Source organism: Jaculus jaculus, chromosome 4 (assembly GCF_020740685.1).
Source record: "Jaculus jaculus isolate mJacJac1 chromosome 4, mJacJac1.mat.Y.cur, whole genome shotgun sequence".
NCBI classification, from domain to species: Eukaryota; Metazoa; Chordata; class Mammalia; order Rodentia; family Dipodidae; genus Jaculus; species Jaculus jaculus.
The window spans coordinates 146,238,292-146,261,634 of record NC_059105.1 but is presented as its reverse complement, the minus strand read 5'-3'; the positions used below and the strand labels follow the sequence as shown (position 1 = coordinate 146,261,634).

At 39.3% G+C, this 23,343-nt stretch overlaps 1 protein-coding gene and 1 pseudogene across 1 annotated transcript; both read right to left on the bottom strand.

The window, feature by feature from the left end:
• Positions 1-2,057: 2,057 nt before the first annotated feature.
• On the bottom strand, positions 2,058-3,569 carry LOC101597560 (annotated as a pseudogene).
• Positions 3,570-16,562: 12,993 nt separating this feature from the next.
• C4H3orf38 (chromosome 4 C3orf38 homolog) lies at positions 16,563-23,343 on the bottom strand. The gene is made up of 3 exons (XM_045147725.1): positions 23,008-23,343; positions 20,081-20,349; positions 16,563-17,671 (listed from the first exon to the last, which is right to left on the bottom strand). The coding sequence occupies exons 1-3, from the start codon at positions 23,132-23,134 to the stop codon at positions 16,991-16,993; spliced, it is 1,077 nt and encodes a 358-aa protein (XP_045003660.1). The 5' UTR covers positions 23,135-23,343; the 3' UTR covers positions 16,563-16,990.

Below are 23,343 nucleotides of genomic sequence, written 5' to 3'. Positions count from 1 at the left end.
AGGTAGGTCATATAAATCAAGGAAAGCATCCATTTCTTTCAGATTTTCATACTTTGTGGAGTATATGCTTTTATAGTATGTCCCTATGATTTTTTGAATTTCTCTGGAATCTATTGTGATGTTACCTTTTTCATCTCTGATTTTATTAATTTGTGTCTCTTCTCTCTTTCTTTTGGTCAGATTTGCCAAGGGTTTATCAATCTTGCTTATCCTTTCAAAGAACCAACTCTTTGTTTCATTAATTCTTTGGATTTTTTTTGTTTTGTTTTGTTTCTATTTCATTAATTTCTGCCCTAATCTGTATTATTTCTTCCCGCGTACTGATTTTGGGTTTGCCTTGTTCTTCTTTTTCAAAGGCATTAAGGTGAAGCATTAGGTCGTTTACTTGCGACCTTTCTAATTTCTTCATATAGGCATTTAAGGCTATAAATTTACCTCTTAGACCTGTCTTCATTGTGTCCTAGAGATTTTGATATGTTGTATTCTCATTATCGTTTGACTCTATACATTTTTTGATTTCCTTCTTGATTTCTTCATTGACCCATTCATCATTTAGTAGTGTATTGTTTAGTTTCCATGATTTTGTGTATGCTCTATAGCGTTTCTTGCTACTGATTTGTAGTTTAATTCCACTGTGGTCAGATAGAATGCAAGGAATTATTTGAATTTTCCTGAATTTGTTAAGATTTGCTTTGTGTCCTAATATATGGTCTATTTTAGAGAATGTTCCATGTGCTACTGAAAAGAATGTATATTCTGTAGCCTTTGGATGAAATGTCCTGTATATATCTGTTAGGTCCATTCCTTCTATGACCTCATTTAGTCCAGATGCCTCTCTGTTTATTTTTTCCCGGGATGACCTGTCAATTGATGAGAGTGGGGTGTTAAAGTCACCCACGACCACTGTGTTTGGTGTTATCTGTGACCGTAATTCTAATAGTGTTTGTTTGATGAATTTGGGAGCCCCCATGTTAGGTGCATATATGTTTAGGATTGTAATGTCCTCCTGTTGGAGGGTGCCCTTAATCAATATAAAGTGACCTTCCTTATCTTTCTTTCTTTTTTTTTAATCTTTATGTTCCTTTATTGGAGCAATATTCCTGACCATTGTACAGTGATGTAGCTACTAAACAGACCTGTGAGAAATCACATACTATCCATCTAGACAGGTTTTGGTTACACTTTGTCTATTGATGGAATCATTCCATTTATACAGTTTTATACATCAAAAAGCCTTGAATTGACCAGGCTGCCCATTTATCACCTCAGAAAAAGTGGCATTTAATTTTTAGCTATATTTTACAGCATTAAAAAGCTTATGCATTAGGTAGCTTCCCAAAATACTTTGCATGATGGCACTGAGCAGACATCTTAATCCCACCCAGCTTCACACAGTCACATCTTTGAGAACTTGTTGCTACATACCTGGGACTTAAGACAAAACCACTGACACAGATTTCTTACTCTGACAGCCCATCTTCTTGGCTAGTGAGAAGTGCCAATGAAAAACACACCAGCAACTGTCCCATGTACAACTTGGCATTAGAGAAACGGGTCTTTGCCAGTGGTAGCAGGTGCTATTATAATATCTAGGTTAGCTAAAGGCCCATTTAAAAAAAAAGCCAAATGGAGATAAAAATCAAGGGTACAACTCAATGGCAATAAACTGTACCCACGTTACCCAGCTATGGTGACATTAAGACATCATATCCCTTTACTAAATCTGCATAGCCCTGAGGTCATCCTGCAAAGCGCGTTATCAAAAAACACGGAAGTTAGGGAGACAAAGTTTGACAGTAAGTTATTATACAAGTCAAACTTGGAAGGTCATATTAAGCATCTATTCTGAGAGAAAAGCATCAAACCCTTTGTGTACACATTTAGTTTTATTATAACAAAGCAACTGGTACACTTAATGTTTAAAACTGAGCATTATCTTTCCTTTCCAGTGAAAACAAAGAAAATTTAAAAATAAAACAAAATTACAATAGAGAATGTCAATTCCAAATAAATCCTACAGGTTCTGCTGATTCTCCCATAGAGTGGCAGGGCTCAAGTCATCATTAGGAGAGAATTTTATTTTAAAAGTGTCATCTTAAACTGCAAGGATGTCCATTAAACATCACAATTAAACATGCCAAAGGAGAAGCCATGTTGTCAAAATGCCCACTTAACCCACCCAGACATCTCAAACCCACCCTTTGCTGACCTTCTATACCCCATTTTTTTAAAAGATTTTTTTCTTTTTATTAATCAAGAGAAAGTAGACAGGTACATGTTGGTAAATGCTAACTGTCCGTATTCACATAGAGACACAGTGTAATCTCTGAGCCCAATATACAGAGAAAGGAGGAAAGAAGCTAGAATCTATGCACTACTACACAGGGCCAGCACCCTCCAGCTTCTGTCAGAGTGAAGGGAGCAGGTTTTTCTTTTTTTTCCCACAGAGCACGGTGGTGGTGTTAATCCATACAGTTCTTGTTTAGACAGGAAGGGATTAAAAATGATTTTAGAACAATTTTTTTTAAAAAGATTATTTTCCTGCTGTATTCTGATCAGGGTAATTTCCCCCCAAAATAAAATGAGAACCATGATGTTGAGAAAAAGAGACCTCAAAAATAGGGCTACTGAGCATGAGAGGTTGTGGGGAGAAAAGACTGCAACTTGCTCCCAGGGACTGGAGAAAATTTAAAAAATAAAAAATAAAAATAAAAGGTTGGAATCCATCAGTGTTCTTTTCTATTAGTCATCTTCTCCTTCATCCTCCTCTCCTTCTTCCCTTTCATCATCATCTTCATCTTCTTCACCTTCATCCTCATCCCCTTCTTCATCAATATCTTCCAATCCTTCTTCTTCATCATCATCATCATCTTCCCCCTCTCCTTCTTCATCATCCATATCAGGAACCAAGTAGTACTGCAAGGGATTTGGCCAAATGTCATCTTTGGTGACCTCTCCTAACTCATTTGCACCTGCATCAGAATGGTCTGGAAACCAGGTAAAGAAGCTCTCGGGCTCTTCGTACTGCCTCTTCCTACTGGCTTTATTCTGTGTCTGACTTGAGCGTTTCGTCAAATCCTTTCCAGATTTCCATTTGATTTCAGTGGACTTTGAAGATGGATCACCACTCTCATTCAGATGAAATTCTTTGGAGAGGACTTTATTTTCAAAGTAAGGATTTTCATCAAAATAAAAATCTATTCTGTAACCTGATTTTATATCTTCAAATTCTGTTACCTCAACTCTGGTCAGGTAATGCAGCGCCTCTTCATCTTTCTCCCCAAGCAGTGCAGACACTTGTGGATGGTTGACAACTGTTGTTACCCCAAAATTTGGGATTTTGGCAATCAATTCTCACCTCTTCTGAAAAAATGGTTGGCGAAGTTTGTTATATTTCTGTTCTACTTTCAAAATTTCCTCACTGGCTTGTTCATTAAGTCTGTCTATTTCATTTTGTACTTCATCAATATGTTCAATTGCTTCTTGCTGTTCTTTTTCTGAGGTCTCCCCGGCCAGTCGTGGTTGGAGTTGAGCTCCTTTTTACTGACTTTGGCAGCCAGCGCCGACATGGTGCTGCTCCGCGGTCGTGATGGGAGGGGAGCGGGAAAGGGGGGAAAAGAAGGGAAGGCGAAGGGGGTGGGCGGGCGGGCAGGCAGCTGCCCCTCACGCCACATGCGCGGGTGCCAGCTCAGTCTGGCCGCCTCCTCCCGGTGCTCGCTGCTTCTCCCTCCCCCTCGCTAGTGCGGGCCTCGCGGCCTACTGACCGGGGAGGGGCAGGGGCAGCGTGCCGGGCCCCGGGCCCAGGCTCTCGGTTGCGGAGGGGAGGCGACTGGCGATGGCTCAGTCCCTGATTCGCGCTCCAGCTCGCTGCCTGCTCTCTCTCTCTCTCTCGCTCCCCGACCCACCTCCTCCTCCTCCTTCTCTTCCAACACCACCACCTCCTCCTCCTCCTCCTCCTCGTGGCAAGGGGCGGGCGGCGCGCCAGGCCTGTGCGTACACTCCGCCTCCGGCCGGAGCTTCCTTATCTTTCTTGACCAACATTGGACTAAAGTCTACCTTGTCAGATATTAGGATAGCAACCCCTGCTTGTTTTCTAGGCCCATTTGCTTGAAACACCGTTTTCTAATCTTTCACCCTAAGATAATGTCTATCCTTTGTAGAAAGGTGAGTTTCTTGGAGACAACAAATTGTAGGATCCTGCTTTTTATCCCAGTCTGCAAACCTATGTCTTTTCCTTGAGGCATTAAGGCTGGTGATATTAAGAGATATTATTGACAGGTGTGTATTTATGTTTGCCATTTTTATTTTATTTTTTTGTGGTTCCGGTTCTACCTGTACTCTCTTGTGTTAACTAATATTTGAGTATTGCTTGTTTTTTCTAGGTTCCTTACATGTGTGCTTTTCCTTTTCTTCAGCATGGAGGATTCTATCAAGTATTTTCTGTAGAGCTGGTTTTGTCTTCAAATACTCCTTTAACCTGCTTTTGTCATGGAATGTCCTTATTTCTCTATTTGAATGGATAACTTTGCAGGATAAAGTAACCTTAGTTGACAGTTGTTATCTTTCAGAACTTGGAATATATCACTCCAAGCCCTTCTGGCTTTTAAAGTTTGTGTTGAATAATCTGCTGTAATCCTGATGGGCTTGCTTTTGTAGGTAACTTGATTTTTCTAACTGATTTCAATATTTCTTTCTTTGGTGTGTGTGTTTGGAAGTTTGATTATAATATGGGGAGGAGAGGTTCTTTCCAGGTTTTGTCTGGCTGGGGTTCTAAAGGCTTCCTGTATCTGCATTGGCACCTCTTTCCCAATTTGGGGGAAATTTTCTTCTATAATTTTGTTGGACGCCTACTATGCTTTGGAGTGGATTTCTTCTCCTTCTACTATGCCCTGAATTCCTATATTTGATCTTTTCATTGTGTCCCGAATATCTTGAAATTCCCATTCATACTTTTTCTATAAGTTTGTCTTTCTCTTTGTTGGACTGTATCAGATCTGCCACCTGGTCTTCTAGCTTAGATATTCTGTCCTCTCCTTCATCCATTCTACTGGTGAGATTTTCTACAGAGCTTTTTATTTCATTAACTGTGTTCTTCATTGCTAGTAATTCTGACTGGTTTTTCTTTATTATTTCTATTTCCTTATTTATGTCTTGTATTGCCTTCTTTATTTCATGAAATGGGTGTCCTGCATCTTTGATTCCTTTGATTTCCTCTTTAAGTTCCTCTTTGACTCCTTTGATTTGTTCTTTGAACATATTTACAATCATTCTTTTGAAATCTTTCTCAGGCATTTCCTCTAACTCGTTCTCACTGGAGGTCATTTCTGATGCATTAATACTTTTAGGTGGATTTATATCATCTTGCTTTTTAGTGTTTCTTGTGTTATAATGTATATATTTTTGCATCTTGGATTAAGTTAATGCTTGGATTTTCTAGCTAGCTGGGTATTCTTAGCTCTATCAATTGATTTGATGTTATCTATTTTCAGGGTAGGAGCTTAAGGTGTTAGGTGTGGCTCTTAAGACTCTCAGAGTATCTACAAAGGTGCTCCTAGGGGTTGGGTTTCCCTGCTATGGGAGTATTCAAGTAGGCTGAGTAGTATAAAATACAGGTAGATTCTAAAAGTTAACTAAACACTGTACCCATGCAATCAAAAATAGCCCCAAGTATGTATGCCAGAGTACTTATTATAACAACCGGATCCTCTATCAACATAGAGGTTAAGATTTCTGGTCTGTTGAGGGATCCAAGTCAGCTTGTGACCAAGTGAGACCCTTCCCTGGTGCAATCCCAGTTACCTTGGATGATTTTGGTCTCAGTCCAGGTTGCTGCCTGGTCGTCGGGCTGCTGTTCTGATTTCTGGAGCAGGGCACTGGCTTTTCCTGCGGGGCAAACCGAGCCCGGCAAGTGTGGCCCTGCAGATCAGCACCCCCGCTGCTGGAACTGCTGCTGCTAAAGCTGCCTCTGCTGAGTCTGTCAGCAGCTCAAGCTGCTGCTGCTGGGCCCACTGCTGGTGTTGCCTCTGCTGCTGCCGCCGCTGTAGCTGCCACTTCTGGAGCCACTGCTGCTACTAAAACTGCTGCTGCTGGGTCCACTGCCACTGCTTCTACTGAAGCTGCTGCTACTTGGTCTGCCGCTGCTGCCACTACTGGGTCTGCTGCTGCTCGGGCCTCTGTTACCGGTGCCGGAGCCGCTGATGTTGCTGCCGAACTCTGCTCCTGCTGGGGTCCCGCTGTTGGTCCAAGTTGGCATGGCCGGGTCCCGCGACCGCTGCTCTGTTCGCTGGAGCTGGGCTCAGGCGGTGGGGGAGGGGAGGGAGCCGCAGCTGCTCTGGATCTCTCGCTGTTCCACGTGTTCTTCTACCTCGTGTTCTGCTCCTCCATTGCTCACTGTCTCTCTCCCTTCACGTTTCCTGAGTTGCAGAGAGCACCGGTATGAGTGGAAGCTCCTGCAGCTGGCTTTTCCTGCGGCTGAAGCCGAGTCTGGCGGCTTTCTGGTGAGCGGCCGCCGCTGTTTTTGGCAGAGCTGCCAGGGCCGTTTTTGCCGGCCTGTGTGGGCTCTGGATGCTCTGGATCTCTTCTACTTCTCCGCTGATGCTTCAATTTCCTATACACCTCACTTTTTAGTAAAATTTTGCTGGGTTTTTTTGATCTTTTTTCCCCCCAGGCTGCTTTGGCGTGGTACCTACACCGCCATCTTAACTGGAAATCGGCTAAAGATATCTTAAGATGATTTGGCTTCAAACCTGTAACATTCCAGATCTGTCTGAAATTCTATCAGTTAGATTTATCCAATCTTTAATACAGATGAGGCTTTTTTTTTTTTTTTTTTTGAGGTAAGGTCTCACTCTAACCCAGGCTGACCTGGAACTATGTAGTCTCAGGGTGGCCTCGAACTCATGGCAATCCTACCTCTGCCTCCCACATGCTAGAATTAAAGGCATTCGCTACCACGCCCGGCTTCAGATGAGGATTTTTCAAGAAGTTTCAGTTCACAAACAATAATGTTAGGGAACTGGAATGAGATCAGACATGCAGTCCAATGGAATATAGGAACCACGGTTGGAGAGATGGCCTAGTGGCTAAGGAACTTGCCTGCAAATCCTAGGGACCCAGCTCCAATGCCCCAGTACCCATAAGCCAGATGCACAGGGTGGCATGTGTCTTGAGTTTGGTTGCAGTGGCTAGAGGCCCTAGTGTGCCCTTTCTCCTTCTTTATCCCTCTCTTTCTCAAATAAATAAAGAAAAAAAAAAGGAATAAAGGATCAAGAGGCAAACCCACACAGCTACAGCCACCTGATTTTTAAACAAAGTTGTCAAATCATATGTTGGAAAAAAAATGACAGGCTCTTTAACAAATGTGCTTGGAAAACAAGACACACAGAAGTTAAAACTAGATCCCTATCTGTTCTTCCAGGTATAACATGATCATCCCATGGTCATCCTGGAGCAAAGGTAACATGGACAGGTAGTCCTGGAAAGAAAATAAACAACTTAATACTGGGATACTCATGTCTCCGGTAATGTTAATAGGGGAGGAACACAAGATGCTCACCTGGTATTCCAATCAATCAGCCCTCCTGCCTCCTAGCTGCAGGTGACATGGGGATGTGCTAGAGAACATACGAGACAGAAAGTTTACTGCAGATGGGACTTCAAATGCAGCTTCTGTGAGGTTGTCACCCATCATGGGAATTTTGATGATAGAGCTACTTTGAATCCCTCACCCATGTCCTATAAGTAATCCCTATAAACTCATTGATTTAGTGTGGTGTTTGAATGTGAATGTATATTGTCCATAGCCTGAGGTGTTTTTTAACTTGAGACTACAGCGTCTCTGCTGGAGGAGGTATCATGTGGGGAGGATCTTTTAGTTCAGCCCTAAGGTGTAGAAAGAGCAGTTTGATCTCTGGCTGTTCAGGTTTGCTATTGGTGGCGTCTCTCTGCTATGAATCTATGGAAGTGAGCCAGCTTCTTTCACCATGATGAAGCTTCCCCTGAATTCTGTAAGCCTGAAATCAAGTTTTTTCCTCCCATAAGTTACTTCTGGTCAGGTGTTTGTACCAATAAAGTAAAAGTAACTGCAATGGATAATTTCTATATTCCTAAATTTTCTGAGAAAAAAACTGCAAAGTTCTTAAAGCCTTTATACATATAATAATGATTCACTTCAGTTTTGTTTGAAAATTGAATACCTTCAAGACTGCAAGATGGAGCTGGGCTTGGTGCTCTGTTGGTAGAACGTTTACCTAGCATTCATGAGTCCCTGGGTTCAATCCCCAGAACCACATAAAACAGGGGTGGTGGTGCTTGCTAGCAATCTCAGCACTCAAGAGACAAAAGCATAAGGACCAATAGTTGGCTACACAGTGAGTTCAAAGCCAGACTAGGTTACATAAGACCATGTTTTAAAAATTAAAGCAAACAACAACAAAAAAACTAACAAAGCACACACACAATAGAAACTGCTTTTCCAGTCACCGAATTATGCTATTTTCTGACAGAACCTTAACACTAGTTTCTGTTCTCTTTTACATACATACATGTATGTGTGCATCTATCTACAATAATGAAACAACCACTGAAATTATTAAAGCATTAAACCCAATGGAATCTTTATAGAGATGATCCTTCACCTAAAATTTAAAAATATATGAATTATATGCAAAACTAGTAAGTTACACATGAAATGGGTTGGAAACTGTCAGACTAATTAGGAGATCGCGTACTATCCATGCTTTGAGCAACACAGATACAGTCCAAAATGTTAGGATTTTATCCACAACTTCAGATAAATGTAAAATGTAATTAACACAGGAAGTCAATGAAACATCACAAAGAAGCACTTTGTAGCAAAATAAGCTCTTTATTAAAATAGCAAGAATTATTTCATACCAGTTAAGTAGGTAGAGAAAGCATAAGAAGCTAAGAGAAACCAACAGTGTACAAAACATATTTTGTTTTAAAACTACTTAGGCACCTATTGAGTACTTAATGAATGCTTACCAAACTACAATGTTTAAAACATTGATGCGCTCTTTAAAAGCAGCATTCTGCCATGGTTATTCTAAATATTAAGGTTATTTTTACCAAATTCATGGGTATGTAATGTCTAGTGTTTTATTGAAAATTACAACATTAAAATCCTTGAGCAGGGCTGGAGAGATGGCTTAGCAGTTAAGTGCTTGCCTGTGAAGCCTAAGGACCCTGGTTCGAGGCTCGGTTCCCCAGGTCCCACGTTAGCCAGATGCACAAGGGGGCGCACGCGTCTGGAGTTCGTTTGCAGAGGCTGGAAGCCCTGGCGCGCCCATTCTCTCTCTCTCCCTCTATCTGTCTTTCTCTCTGTGTCTGTCGCTCTCAAATAAATAAATAAAAATAAATAAATAAATAAATAAAATCCTTGAGCAAGGGCATGGTGGTACATGCCTTTAATCCCAGCAAAGGTAGGATCACTGAGTTTGAGGCCAGCCTGACTACTGAGTGAATTTCATGTCAGCTTGGGCTAGAGTGAGATCCTATCTCAAAAAACAAACAAAAATCTTTGATATGCTTAAACAATGATTAAATGAGTTAATAATCAATGTACATAGAAAATTAACTGGGAGGGCTGGAGAGATGGCTTAATGGTTAAGGTGCTTGCCTGCAAATCCAAAGAATGCAGGTTTGATTTACCAGGACCTTCAAAACCCAGATGCACAAGGTGGAACATGTGTCTGGAGTTTGTTTGCAGCAGCTAGAGGCCTTGGCACACCCATTCCCTCTCTCTCTACCTTTCTCTCTCTCAAGTAAATATATCAAAAGAAAAAAAAAAAGAGCTGACAGATTAAAAGCACACCAAATTTAGCTAACACTCATCCTGTGCAAGAAACTAAGGGTGACTACTACAAATGAAGAATCACTAGTTCTAGAATTTTACAACTTAGGTAGACAAAAGTAACTTATCTGTAACAATTTCACAACAATGGATGTATAACACTAATTAATATAGTAAATTTAAGCTGGGAAAATATTTATGTGAATTTATAAACTAAATACTTAACAATGCTTTTCTAATTAACTGTTTATAAAACTAATCAGATATGTAGCAATGTTAGAAGTCAGTGATTTTTCTTTTAATCCATAAATTCAAACGTTACTAATTTCGTAATTGAGACTGTCTATAAACTTAACTACTAACCAGTTTCAAAAAAATGAATAAACAGGAGTGGAGAGATAGCTTAGAGGTTAAGGTGCTTGCCTGCAAAGCCTAGGGACGCAGGTTCAATTCCCTAGTACCCACATAAGGGAGATGCACATGGTGGTGCATGTGCATGGAGTTCATTTTCAGTGGCTAGAAGCCCTGGCACATCCATTCTCTTTCTCTCAAATAAATGAATAGAAATATTTTAAAAATGAGCAAACAGTATAATGAGATTTAACATCAATGGGAATAGAATTTGTAAGGTATCAGATTCTAAGTAAGTGATTTCATGACTAATAAATGGTTCTGTATTTTCTAGATGATCAGATTAAACTCAGGGTAAGGACTAGAGGGATAGCTTAGTGGTTAAAGGCACTTGCTTGCAAAACCTGATGGATGGGGTTCAATTCCCCAAAACCCCCATAAAACCAGATGCACAAAGTAGCCCATGAGTCTGGAGTTCATTTATAGTAGCAGCAGACCCTGGAATGCCCATTTTCATTCACTCACTCTCTACTTCCTTCTCTTTGTTTCTCTCCCTCAAGTAAGCAAAAAAAGCAAAAAACAAACAAACAAACAAACAAAAAAACTCAGGTTAAGTATGTCAATCTTAACATATTACTGAAATTCTATTTAAAGAGTGTTGGGAAGCTTTCCACCAAAATGGAAAGTATATTTGGCACATTCTGATAATGTTAACTTCCTTCAAATTCTTAATTAAGTTATCTGTCAAATTAACTTCTATGTTCATAAAAATCTATACTGCTTAGCAAGATCCAAATGATTTAAAATTTCAGTTTTTACTTTTGATCATGTAAAAGCTAAGATCCTATCAGAATCTTTCAACCAAGGACCTACAGAAGTTCAATCTCTACAACCACCTAAGAAAAAGAGATTGATAATTAAGTTTACATATATAGCCTACTGATAATACTGTTTTGCACTTGGTTCAGTGATTTACAATAGTTAAATATGTCAAACTTGAAGAGAACCCAGATCCATAAAGCCGTTTCCCAAGATCTTAACTTACACTATCTGCATCCAATGTAGACACAATTTATGGGAAGGATTCTTGGAGGAAGAGAGGGAGCAATGGTTATACACACACACACACAGGAAAATAAATGTTCATATTCCTTAAATTAGTTCATCAGAATTACACATATACAATCACTACTTCTTCTTTTTTTGTATGTATGCTATGCGTGTGGATGTATGTATATGTATACATGCCTGAGTAGGCCAAGAGGCCTTAACATCATTCCTTAATTGCTTCTCCACTATTTTTTGAGACAGGGTCTCTCAAAGAACCTGCAGGTAACCAATTAGTCTAGACAAGCTAGTCAGAAAGCTCCAGAGGACCCTTGTGTTTCCACCTGCCCAGTGCTGAGATTACAAGAGCACTACTATGTAAGATTTTTATGTGGGTGTTGGGAATCTGATCTAAGTAAAGTCCTCATACTTGTGAGGCAGCAAGCATTTTACAGACTGCACCATCTCCCCAGCCCAACTATCAATATTTTCTTAGGGTAAAGGTTTTGTAAAGGTCTTGAGACTTGTATTTTTAAATTTTTACTACTTTTTCCGAAATTCATTACTTGTCATTTATATTGTCAAAATGACATAAATTCTAAATACTCTTACAATACAACTGGCAGTAATTCAGGTTTTATCATCATATCTAATACCCCTTTAAAAATGAAGTTTATAATAACTATTGTCAGGTAGGAAATTTCCTGGAGATTGTCCTTTCATTTATAGGATTTAGTTTGTTGCTTTCAGGACTCAGACAATGCCTAATGTCATGGGGGGTTAGAGGAGTCATCTTTGGAAAATGTAACAGGGCAGATTTCTCTGCAGAGTACAATGGTGTCATACTCTCAGGTGTGCCTCAGAATGCGGTGATTTCTAGGGTGCCAGGCATGGTGCAGGCCTTTAATTCCAGCACTAGCACTTGGGAGGCATGGGCAGGAGGATTGCAGTGAATTCTAGGCCACCCTGATACTACGTAGTAAATTCCAGGTCAGCCTGGGCTAGAGTGAGACTACCTCTAACTCGAAAAACAAAAAAAGACTTCTAGTATTATGTGCCAGGATATACCTTCTAGGGAGAAAGAACAGACCTTTCACTTTACTGTACATAATAAGGTTGATGCTATACCCTGCAACATCAATTAAGCTCAGTAGAGGACAGGCTCAGCATGTGCAAGGGCCTGAGTTCAAATGAAGAAAACAACACCTACATTTATGAAGACACTCTAAGAAAAGATTATGGTATGGTTTGCATTCATTTTTTATTAACTAGTTAGGCATAAGAGCTATTTGGTCCAAGTACAGTTTCTAATTATTTTTTAAATAAATTTTTTATATGTTTATATCTTTTCCTGATGATTTTATAAATTTTGAATAAGATTAGGTAATTAGCCTCCCTTTAGCTGGAAAAACATCACCTTCCTGAAAGAAAAGAATTATTTTTCCCAACCTATTATTGTTTGCCATTGAAAAGACAACATATTAGATATGGCTATGTAAGATGCATGAAATATGTTGGCATTTTAGGCAAAACACTATCTTAATTCAATTATTACTAATAATTTAGTAAGATTTTAAAATTTATTTAGTAAATTTAACCAGGTTTATATCTTATTATTAGGCTGCAACAAATTATCCAACAGCAAATAAAAGTCCAGACAGGGCTGGAGAGATGGCTTAGTGGTTAAGGAAGGCCCTTGCCGTGAAGCCTAAGGACCCATGTTCGATTCTCCAGATCCCACATCAGCCAGATGCACAAAGGTGAGGCAAGCGCAAGTTTGTATATGCCCATTAGGTGATGCAAGTATCTAGAGTTTGACTGCAGTGGTTGAGGCCCTGGTGTGCTAATTCATTCTCTCTCTTAAAAAAAAAAAAAGTCCAGACAATCCCCTACTTTGAACATTCAATTACTATATATTGTGAATTCTTCAGATTCTCTAAGTAGCAATGGAGAAGAACAAAGCAAAACAGAACTAAAGCTTCTCTCTGACATTTCATAGCATACAACCTCAGAGAGTAGTAGTAAAGAGACTTCAGGCATCTAATTTTGGCCATCTCAAAGTCTAATTCAAGCTCTAAGCTTCAACAGATTTCAATTCTTCTAAGGTTCTCTCTCTCTGAACACTTGTTCCTACATTTCAACACTTACATATATTTTTTTGTTCATTTTTAAGATACTCTTTGAGAGCTCTCAGGAGCACACAGCACTGACAGTTAACTTTCAGGTCAGTACAATTATTCTCCCAAATCTCAGTATTTTGGGGGCCTATCTTTCTGTGAAAGTATATGAACATTAAATGTAATGGATAAGACAAAAAATACCATCACTGAAAAGACCAAACACAGAGTCTTTTACACCTACCCCTGGAACTTTGCTGACTTACCCACTCCAAATGAGATATACTACTTTGTGCCCAGAAGTGGGGATTAACCTGAAATAAGTATCTAATTCTTAGTCTATCAAGAATATTTCAAGCCGGGTGTGGTGGTGCACACCTTTAATCCCAGCACTTGAGAGGCAGAGGTAGGAGGATCGCCATGAGTTCAAGGCCACCCTGAGACTACAGAGTTAATTCCAGGTCAGCCTGGACCAGAGTGAGACCCTACCTCGAAAAACCAAAAAAAAAAAAAAAAAAAAAAAAGAATATTTCAAAATTTTAAGATTAAAATACATGGCAACTGAAGCCTTACTTTGGCTTTATACAAATTCAGAAAGTCAAAACTGGGCTGGATAGATGGCTCAGTGGTTAAGGTGCTTGCCTGCAAGGCCAAATGACCCAAGTGCAATTCCCCAGCCCACATAAAGCCAGATGGAACTGATTTACAGTGGCTGTTGGTCCTGGTGTGACCAATTCAGTCTTTCTCCTCTCTTTCTGCTTGAAAGCAAACTTAAAAAAAAAAAAAATCAATACTGAGGGGGCTGGAGAGATGGCTTAATGGTGAAGACGTTTGTCTGCAAAGCGAAAGGATCACAGTTTGACTTTCCAGGACCCACATAAGCCAGATGCACAAGGGAGCACACACATCTGGAATTCATTTTCAGTGGCTGGAGGCCCTGACTCACACTTGCTTGCACTCTCTCTCCTTCTTTCTCTCTCTCAAATAAATAAATAAAAATAAAATAACCTGAAAATGCATACCAAAGCTTTCCAAGAGAATTTTACAATCAACTTTATGTAAGGGCTGTCAGGTTCTGAGATAGAGCAGTTAGTTGAGGGAATTTTGTTAGAGACTATTTTGTAATGTAGCGAATGGTACCTTTATAAAAACAGTGACTTGCCAATATATTTTTATAGCTAATCTTTATAAATTCTAATGTTGAGTTTTAATGATTATTTTAAATATTTTATGTAGTTTGTTTAGTGAAAATCTGCATCTCATCCTTTTTATATTATGAGAAAGTTATCAGATTGGCTAATATTTGAAATTTTAAGTTTTATATGGAAATCTAAAGTTCAAAATGTCAGTTACACAAGTGTTAAACTCTATTCTAATTTGTATACACCCTGAAACTGTACTGCAAAACCATTGTGCTTGTTTCATATTGTCGTCTGTGAAATTAAAGAATATTTGATAAAATTGTTTGCTGAATGCAAAATATAATGCTTGACATCTTTCCATACTAAAAAATATATATATTTTAAAAATATATTATATATATATATTTTAAATTCAATATTGAAAGTTGCTAAGAAAATCCCTGCCCACCTATTGTAGTATTTCTGCAGTACTTGATATCAGTGGTTAAAAGGCAGGGACAATTTATTATTTTATCATTTTCTTGGGATACTTAAAGATATTTATGTTGGGCCTTAAAACTCTAAGAAAGCATAAAATAAAACTGTTTTCAAATCTTGAGCACAGTTACAGCATGAGTAAAGATGGACTTCTGACTGATCTGCCTTAAAAAGTATTAGATAATTATATTGCATTAGGCTACTTATGCTTATTATATTACTTATAGTGTAAATAACAAAAGTAAAATTTTCAGTATTGGTTAAATGCCTACAACTTTATCTAGGAGCAAGAAAACCATAGGCTAGACATAAACAATACACTATTTTACACAGACAAAAGAGACTTCTCTCCTTTATTGACTTATTTTAGAACATACCAACTGATACTTTTCCTAAGACACATTCCATTAAAGCACACACACACAAATATTTACCTGTTGCTCTCAAAATTGATGGTCTCCCCAGATTGCCAGAAGCTGAATTAAATGTAAAATTCTAACATGGATAATATATCACATTTTCCAGTTGAATGGTACTTTCTAAGTTGAACTCCTAACCAAATACAGGATCAACAAATAATTGCTAGGTGATGAGGAATTTAAACTTAAAGTCAACACATAATTACTCTGGCAAGTCAACTCTAACCAAAGCCTAGTAACACAAAATCAAGGTATAATACTTTAAGTTGCAATATTAGAGTATATGTATACATATGTTTTAAGTATATGTTTTTTTTTGTTTTTTAATATAAAGGTGGGTGGTTACCTCTGCCAAGATCAATAAAGTAAGCAAATAGTAATTTGTTTAAGTCAGGAACTGGGCATACTTTTAAAATTTCAACAGTATACTTTGTTTACTGGGTATTAAAACAAATTGGGTGTTTTATAAACTGCTAGCTGAAGCCTAGGGTAGCACTAAGGTTTGCTGTAAGAATAGTATTAGGGTTGGAGAGATGGCTTAGCAGTTAAGGCATATACTTGCGAAGCCTAAGGACTCAGGTTCAGTTCTCCAGGTCCTATGTAAGCCAGATACACATGGTGGCACATATATCTGGAGTCCATCTGTAATTGCTAGAGGCCCTGTTATGCCCATTCTCACACACACTCTCTCCATCTGTCTCAAATAAGTAAATAAAATAGATAAGAATAGCATTTATTGCCAGAAGTGGTGGTACAAGTCTTTAATCCCAGCACCTGGGAAGCTGACGCAGGATGATTGTTGTGAGTTTGAGGTCACTCTAAGACTACATAGTGAATACCAACTTAGCCCGGGCTACAGCAAGACCCTACCTTGAAAAACCAAAAAGAAAAAAAGAAAAATAAATAAAAATATAAAAAAAAATGAATAAAAAAATAGCATTTACCACTGAGCATGGTGGAGCACACCTTTAATCTCAGCACTTGGGAGACAAGAGATAGGAGATGGCTGTGGGTTTGAGGCTGCCCTGAGACTACTCCAGGTCAGCCTGGGCTAGAGGGAGACTACCTGTAAAAAAACCAAAAAAAGAAAACCCAACTTTTACAGACTATGTTTGCCTGGATAGAACAGATAACTTAAAAAAAAATTACTCAAGAAGTAGTAAATATTTGTGTTTTTTGTTTTTTTTTTTTTTTTTTGCATAGGAATGCTGTTTGTATTTTATATAATTAAGACCTGAGTTGACATTAAACATCTCTATAATATTTAAGTTTATAAAAATGTCGATGAGTTTGTAAAATATCCAACAAACTTTGAACACTATCAATCCTTTGCCACAAGGAAAATATACATTAGTAAAACATTCACTAAATAAAACAAAAATATTACCTGGTTTCTAGTTTCAACATCTAAAATGGGATTTATTTGGTGAACTGCAGTAAGTTCTCAGAACATTTGCTGAACTCAGTAGAAAGAGGCAAGCATTCACATCAGTTTGTAGCCCAAAAAAGGTATTCCAACTAAAATGTCAATCCTCACATCTGAAAGCACTTAGAAACTACTGATGTAATGATGTAAACATTTGGAAATGTTTCTGGAGAGACATTTTAGGCTGACATATGTGCTTAATGCTTTAGAGGATCAGGCAAACTCAGTTCTGTTTTGTTCACCAAGGCCTCATTACCACTACATAAAACCTGGTCTCCAGTTCCACTATCCAATACCTGCCTTACATTATGCTTGTCTTCTTCATTAGCACACAAGGAGATCACATTATAAAAGGCCTCCAGGTCACTCTGTTCAAATGTAACTGCTGGCTTCAACGATGCTCCAGGAGCAAGGGAACTTTCTCCAACAATTCTCAGGTTGATAAATTTGATTTTCCAAGTATTTTCCACAAAAGGAGAGCGGATAAGTCCAAAGATTTGTTCAAATATGCCCAAACAAGTATTTCCTCGGTGGACAGTTCCAGCAACTCCAACCATAACTAATCCATGGGGAGAAGAAGCACACTTCAGTCCATGGGAATCTAGATTGGGGCTGAGAAAAAGAAACTCTTCTTTTACTAATGACAGCAAACGAAGGCTCACAATTTCCGCTCCTTGGTAGTCTATTACATTTTGTTCTGAGGTGTTGTAATAAAACCTAAGCTTGACATCATGCCAGAAGTGCTGTGGCCCCCACTCATCTTGAGGTGGTCCCATAAAAGGATTCTGAGAATTAAGGAGTTCAAAGAACCAATGACAGAATTCTTCTCCTAAGCGACGAAAATCAATTTTTTGAGGTTTTTTATCTTCTTTTTCCTGCTGGTTAAAATAAATAAAAAAATTAAGGTTTCTCTTTCATATCAGTGTTTCTGCTTAACCCATTTCAGATCTAAATTTTAATGTACTGGTTAGAGGAAAGGAAACCAAACCACATGTGAACTCACTGAAACCCTTATGCACCCCCAAAAATAAAAAAAAATAAAAAAAAAACTTTCCTAAAAATGGGACAAAATCATTTAGGATCTTCCAACTTAAACAGTTTAAAATTCAGCCAAGACATTTAACAAGGCCCACAGGATGCACTGGCATACGCCTCAAGTCCCAGATCTAAGAGGCTGATGTGGGAGGCTAGTTTGGGTCCAGGAGCTGAGTTGAAGGCCAACCTGGAAACCATAGCAACTCTGTTTCTGACTCTCCACCCTAGTCTTTCCCTTCCCCCCTCTTGCTCTCTCTTTTTGCTATGTTTATAATCAAACGTAGGACCCAATCCACATACTCCACAGATCTCTCAAGATTTTCTTCTACAAAAGGGTGTCATCTAAGACTGGCCTGGAATTTGCAATCACCCTGCTTCAATCTGCTGAGTGCTTTGGTTACCAGCATACCACTCCACCCAGTTTGATATCTTGTCTCTGTAAAAATAATAAACCAGGGCCAGAGGGATGGCTTGGCGGTTAAGGCCTTTGCCTGTAAAGCTAAAGGACCCAGGTTCAATTCCCCAGGACCCACATTAGCCAACTGCACAAGGGGAGCGCACATGTCTGGAGTTTGTTTGCAGTGGCTGGAGGATCTGGCATGCCTATTCTCTCTCTCTCTCTCTGTCAAATAAGTAAATAAATAAAAATAAAATATTTAAAAATATATATATTAAATCATTAATATGAGAATAATGTACAATGCCCATGAATTTGAAATCTTAGATAAAATAGACAAATTCCTCTAAGAAAGTCACAAAGACTCTTATTATAACATCAGCATGAACAATCAATGATAGTGGTTTATGTAGTTTCTTTCTATTTATTTTTTATTTTTTGGTTTTTTGAGGTAATGTCTCATTCTAGTCCTCTAGGCTAGGCTGACCTGGAATTCACTATGTAGATTCTGGGTGGCCTCGAACACAGTGATCCTCCTACCTCTGCCTCCCGAGTGCTGGGATTAAAGGCATGTGCCACCATGGCCGGCTGTATTTTCTATGAATCATGGTTTACACAAATGTATATTTGTCAAAAATTTCAAACGCTGTCTTCAAATGGATCCATGTGCCATATAAATTAAACTGCAAAACTAATAAAAATAAGAAAATTGCAATAATTACTAAAATATTTGTGCACTTGTTATGGTATCTGCTCTTGCAAGAGAAGGCCTATTATTTTAAAATCAGGAGTAGGTTATGAGGGCTTTTTTTTTTTTTTTTTTTTTTTTTTTTTTTTTTTTTTGGTCATTTCAGCTAGGTACAGTGGTACACACCTTTAATCCCAGCACTTGGCAGGCAGAGGTAGGAGGATCACAGTAAGTTCGAGACCACCCTGAGACTACATAGTGAATTCCAGGTTAGCGTGGGCTAGAGTGAGACCTTACCTCAAAAAACAAACAAAAAAAGTCCTTCTTTCCACCTTCTTTAAGCATTTTTTTTTTTTTTTTTTTTTGGTTTTTCGAGGTAAGGTCTCACTCTAGCCCAGGCTGACCTGGAATTCACTATGTAATCTCAGGGTGGCCTCGAACTCACAGCGATCCACCTACTTCTGCCTCCCAAGTGCTGGGATTAAAGGCGTGTGCCACCGCGCCCAGCTTTAAACAGATACTTTTAAGGTAACTGAAACAGGTCATTTTCAGTGACTGAAATTAATTTTATACTATCATTTTTCCTCTTTTATTAAAAAACTAATATTATAAAAACACACTTCATAGGCTAGATCTTATTTACCTATGTATTCTAGAACATAGTACCTCACTGAGATAGTAAGATATGTTTACTGAATACCTGCTATTGAGTGAATATATTTAAGTGTATTTCTCCCTCTATAATTCAGTTTTAAGACAGATGCTATATTATGAGCATTTCTTTTTCTTCTGTGTTAGGGATTGAAACCATGGCCTTATACAGTCCACTCTCTTACCACAAAGTTACACCCATGAGCCTTGATGCAATTATGCTAAAGACAAAGACCAAGATCAGAAGTTATTTCCTTAGACTGCATACTTAGTACAGGATTTTTTCTTTCTAGTTAAATTGATACTGAAAATTGTTCTAAAAGGGGAAAGGAATTTGCAATAGCTAAACATCCTAAGTATTTTGTCTCTAACTTGTTTGGCTGCTCTTTTAGGACATAAAAAATAAAGTTAAAACTAGATGATACAAGTATCAATTATGCATCCTCAGAGCTAGGATTAGGTACAGAGTTCCAGACAGAACAAAGGTTCAGAAGATAACTATAAAATCAAGTTTACCTGTTCAAAGAGCTGGATATCCTCAGACTTTGCAACTGGTTCTGATGTTTCCTTCAGCTTTAGTGGTTCTGGCGTTTCCTTCAGTTTCAGTTGCGATTGCCTTTTCCAGTAATCTTTTGCATGCTGAATAAGATTATGTTTCTCAGTAGCTGGAGGTATAACAACCCCCTGTGTTGCCAAGTACTTAAATATTATTTCTCGGTGGACTTTTTTACGCCTCAGAAGTTCCTCTGCGCTTTGACTATACATTAATATTGCACGAATAGCATCTAGAAGAAAATTGCAACAAACAGAAAACTATGAGGCACTAATAAATTTGTCTAATACCAGGAAAAATTCTATTGGGAAGTATTTAATATCTTGTCATGATCTTATCTCTTGCAGGAGATACCTATTTTCTTTAAAAGCAGGAATGCTTAAATTCCCCTTACCTAAAAATATCTCCCCTTTTTTTTTCACTCCATATGATAATCAAGTTATAGAGCACATTCCTTTAAATTTAATATGAACCACAAAAATTTTATTTGAGCTTAAAAGACCAATAATGACAACCTCTTTAAAAAAACTGCCTGGTGTGGTGGCACATGCCTTTAATCCCAGCACTCAGGAGGCAGAGGTAGGAGGATTGCCATGAGTTCAAGGCCACCCTGAGACTACATAGTTACTTCCAGGTCAGCCTGGGCTAGAGTGAAACCCTACCTCAAAAAACAAACAAAAAAACCCCAAAAAAACAAGGAGGGCTGGAGTGACGGCTTATCAGTTAAGGCACTTGCCTGCAAAGCCAAAGGACCCAGATTCAATTCCCAGGACCCACGTTAGCCAGATGCACAAGAGGGGCAACATGTCTGGAGTTCGTTTGCAGTGGCTGGAGGCCGTGGCACATCCATTTTCTCTCTCTCTCTCTTTCCCCCTCCCCCTTCTATGTCAAATAAATAAAAATATTTAAAAAACAAAGAATTTACAAATCCTGTAATATTTTAGATGTCAAAAAATGCTAGTCTAGTCTTGTCATTTTATAGATAGCAGAAATGTCTTCTACAGGACTCATCTGTTGAATCCTTTGTGTATAACTGTTTCAGGAAAAAAGGCAAGACAGCAGAAATGTTCAGGAAGCAAGGTCTGCAGCCTAGTTCTGAGGACACAAATCCTGAACATTAAATTTAGGAAGTTCTGCTGGGCTGGTGGCACATGCCTTTAATCCCAGCACTCAGGAGGCAGAGGTAGGAGGATCCCTGTGAGTTCCAGGCAACTCTGACACTACATAGTGAATTCCAGGTCAGCCTGAGCTACAGTGAGACCCTACCTTGAACCCCCCCCACCCCCCCCAAAAAAAAAATTCAGGAAGTTCTTATAATTTTATTCTTTGGGATGTGAGTTTCAAAAAAAAAGCATGTTATGTAACTCAAAACTCAAGCAGTTTATAAAAAATGATTTCCTGGAGGGGGGGGGGAATGGTTTCCTTTTGGAACAGAGAGAAAAAAAAAATCTAAAAAGTCCCAGCCTGAGACAGACAAAAAGAGGATGCTCCTATCAAAAGTGGAGAAATCACAAAATGGGTGGCTGGAGCTAATCACAAGTATGTCAGCAGATTTCTACCAGGAGAAGTACAGAGAGAGAAGATTAAAATACATGTTTAAGTCAAGCGTGGTGTTGCACACCTTTAAACCCAGCACTCAGGAGGGAGGCAGAAGTAAGAAGATCACAGTGAGTTCAAGGCCATCCTGAGACTACATAGTGAATTCCAGGTGGGGGCTGCAGCAAGACCCGATTTGGAAAACCCAAATCCAAAAACAAACAACAAAAAACTTGTTTGTTTTTTGTCTTACATCACAACCGGCACTATTTTGGCAAAGTGTGACAACCTTAGGAGGACTAACAGTCTCCTGTCAGGGCGTGATAATCATCTCTTGGACCACACATTTCTAGCAATCATGATATTTTCTCCCTAGGACCTAGCCACATGGGCTCTGGAACCTATAAACTAAAATATAAACCTGTCCTTCTTTTGTATGAGGCATCTTGGTCACAGCAATGCAAAAGTAGCTCATACAATCCCTGAAGGATTCAAAGGCACATTTAAGTTTCCAAATCCAAGTCTGAAGTATGTGTCTATTTTTCAATTGTAGGAGACAAGGTCAACTTGTTTTCCAGAGCAGTAGTTCTAATTTGTATTTATCCCATTGGTTGTCCAAGAGTTGTTTCACCTATGATCACCAACACCTGAAGTTTGTAGTTTTCGTATTTTGCCAATCTACTACGCAGAAAAAGTATTTGGGTTTTTACTTTATTGCTTTCTGAAGAGGATGGCTATCTTTTAATATGCTCATTTTTTTTCCTGAAAGATGTCTCTTCAGTATGTTTAAACATTTTTTTGCATGGAGAAATTGTTTCTCATTGTTTTTATATCCACTACCACTTAAATCCCTCAGTTTCATGTATAATAATTTTAAATTTACATTCACCATGACTGTAAGAGCAACTGGCATGTACTTACGAATACATGCTGAAGAAGTCCATTAGCCCAAGACTATTTTTAATCTAAATTCTTAGTAATGTCTTCCACTAATGTTCATGGTGCCAAGTAACAAATTAGCAATTTTTTTTTTTTTTTAAATAGCAAAACCTACCGTAATGTGTATTCAGCTTACAGTAATGCATTCCTAAGACACACCATCACCTCGGACCCATTTTGGCTCCAAAGAGTTCAAGCCATCTTTGTGCCTTTGCTCGGCAGGTGGTGCCTCTGACGACCCCCGCAGGCAGGAAGAGAACTGCGGCCTGCTGGCTGACCCTCGCTGAGAGTGGAAAACTGGCCCGTCTGGCTGTTCGCGCTCTTGGGAGTTTCGAGCCCAATAAAGCACGGGTCATGACAGAGCCGGGGACGCGGCGGGGCAGATCCTTCCTCCCTCCGCCCGTCCCTCGCTCACCTTGGCGGTCCTCGGGCTGCACCAGGCGGCTGGTGACGGTGTCGCACAGGGCCATGATCTCGTCACTGTCCAGAAGGCCGAGCAGGTCACGACAGCCCTCGGTCTCGACGTGGCTGAGCCCCGACATCTCGCCCCCGGGGGCGGGGGCGGGGGCGTGGAGGGAGAGGACGGCGCCAAAACAAATATGTCGCCCTCTCGGCCCGGTGGCCGGCGCCAAGGCAACAGACACCGGAAGTGCCTGGCCAGCGCCCGCCGCCTCCGAAGGAACTCGGATGTTCCGCACACCCGGGCGGAAGTGAGCGCGGAGGAGGCCAGGCGGCGCTCCCGCTTTGTGGT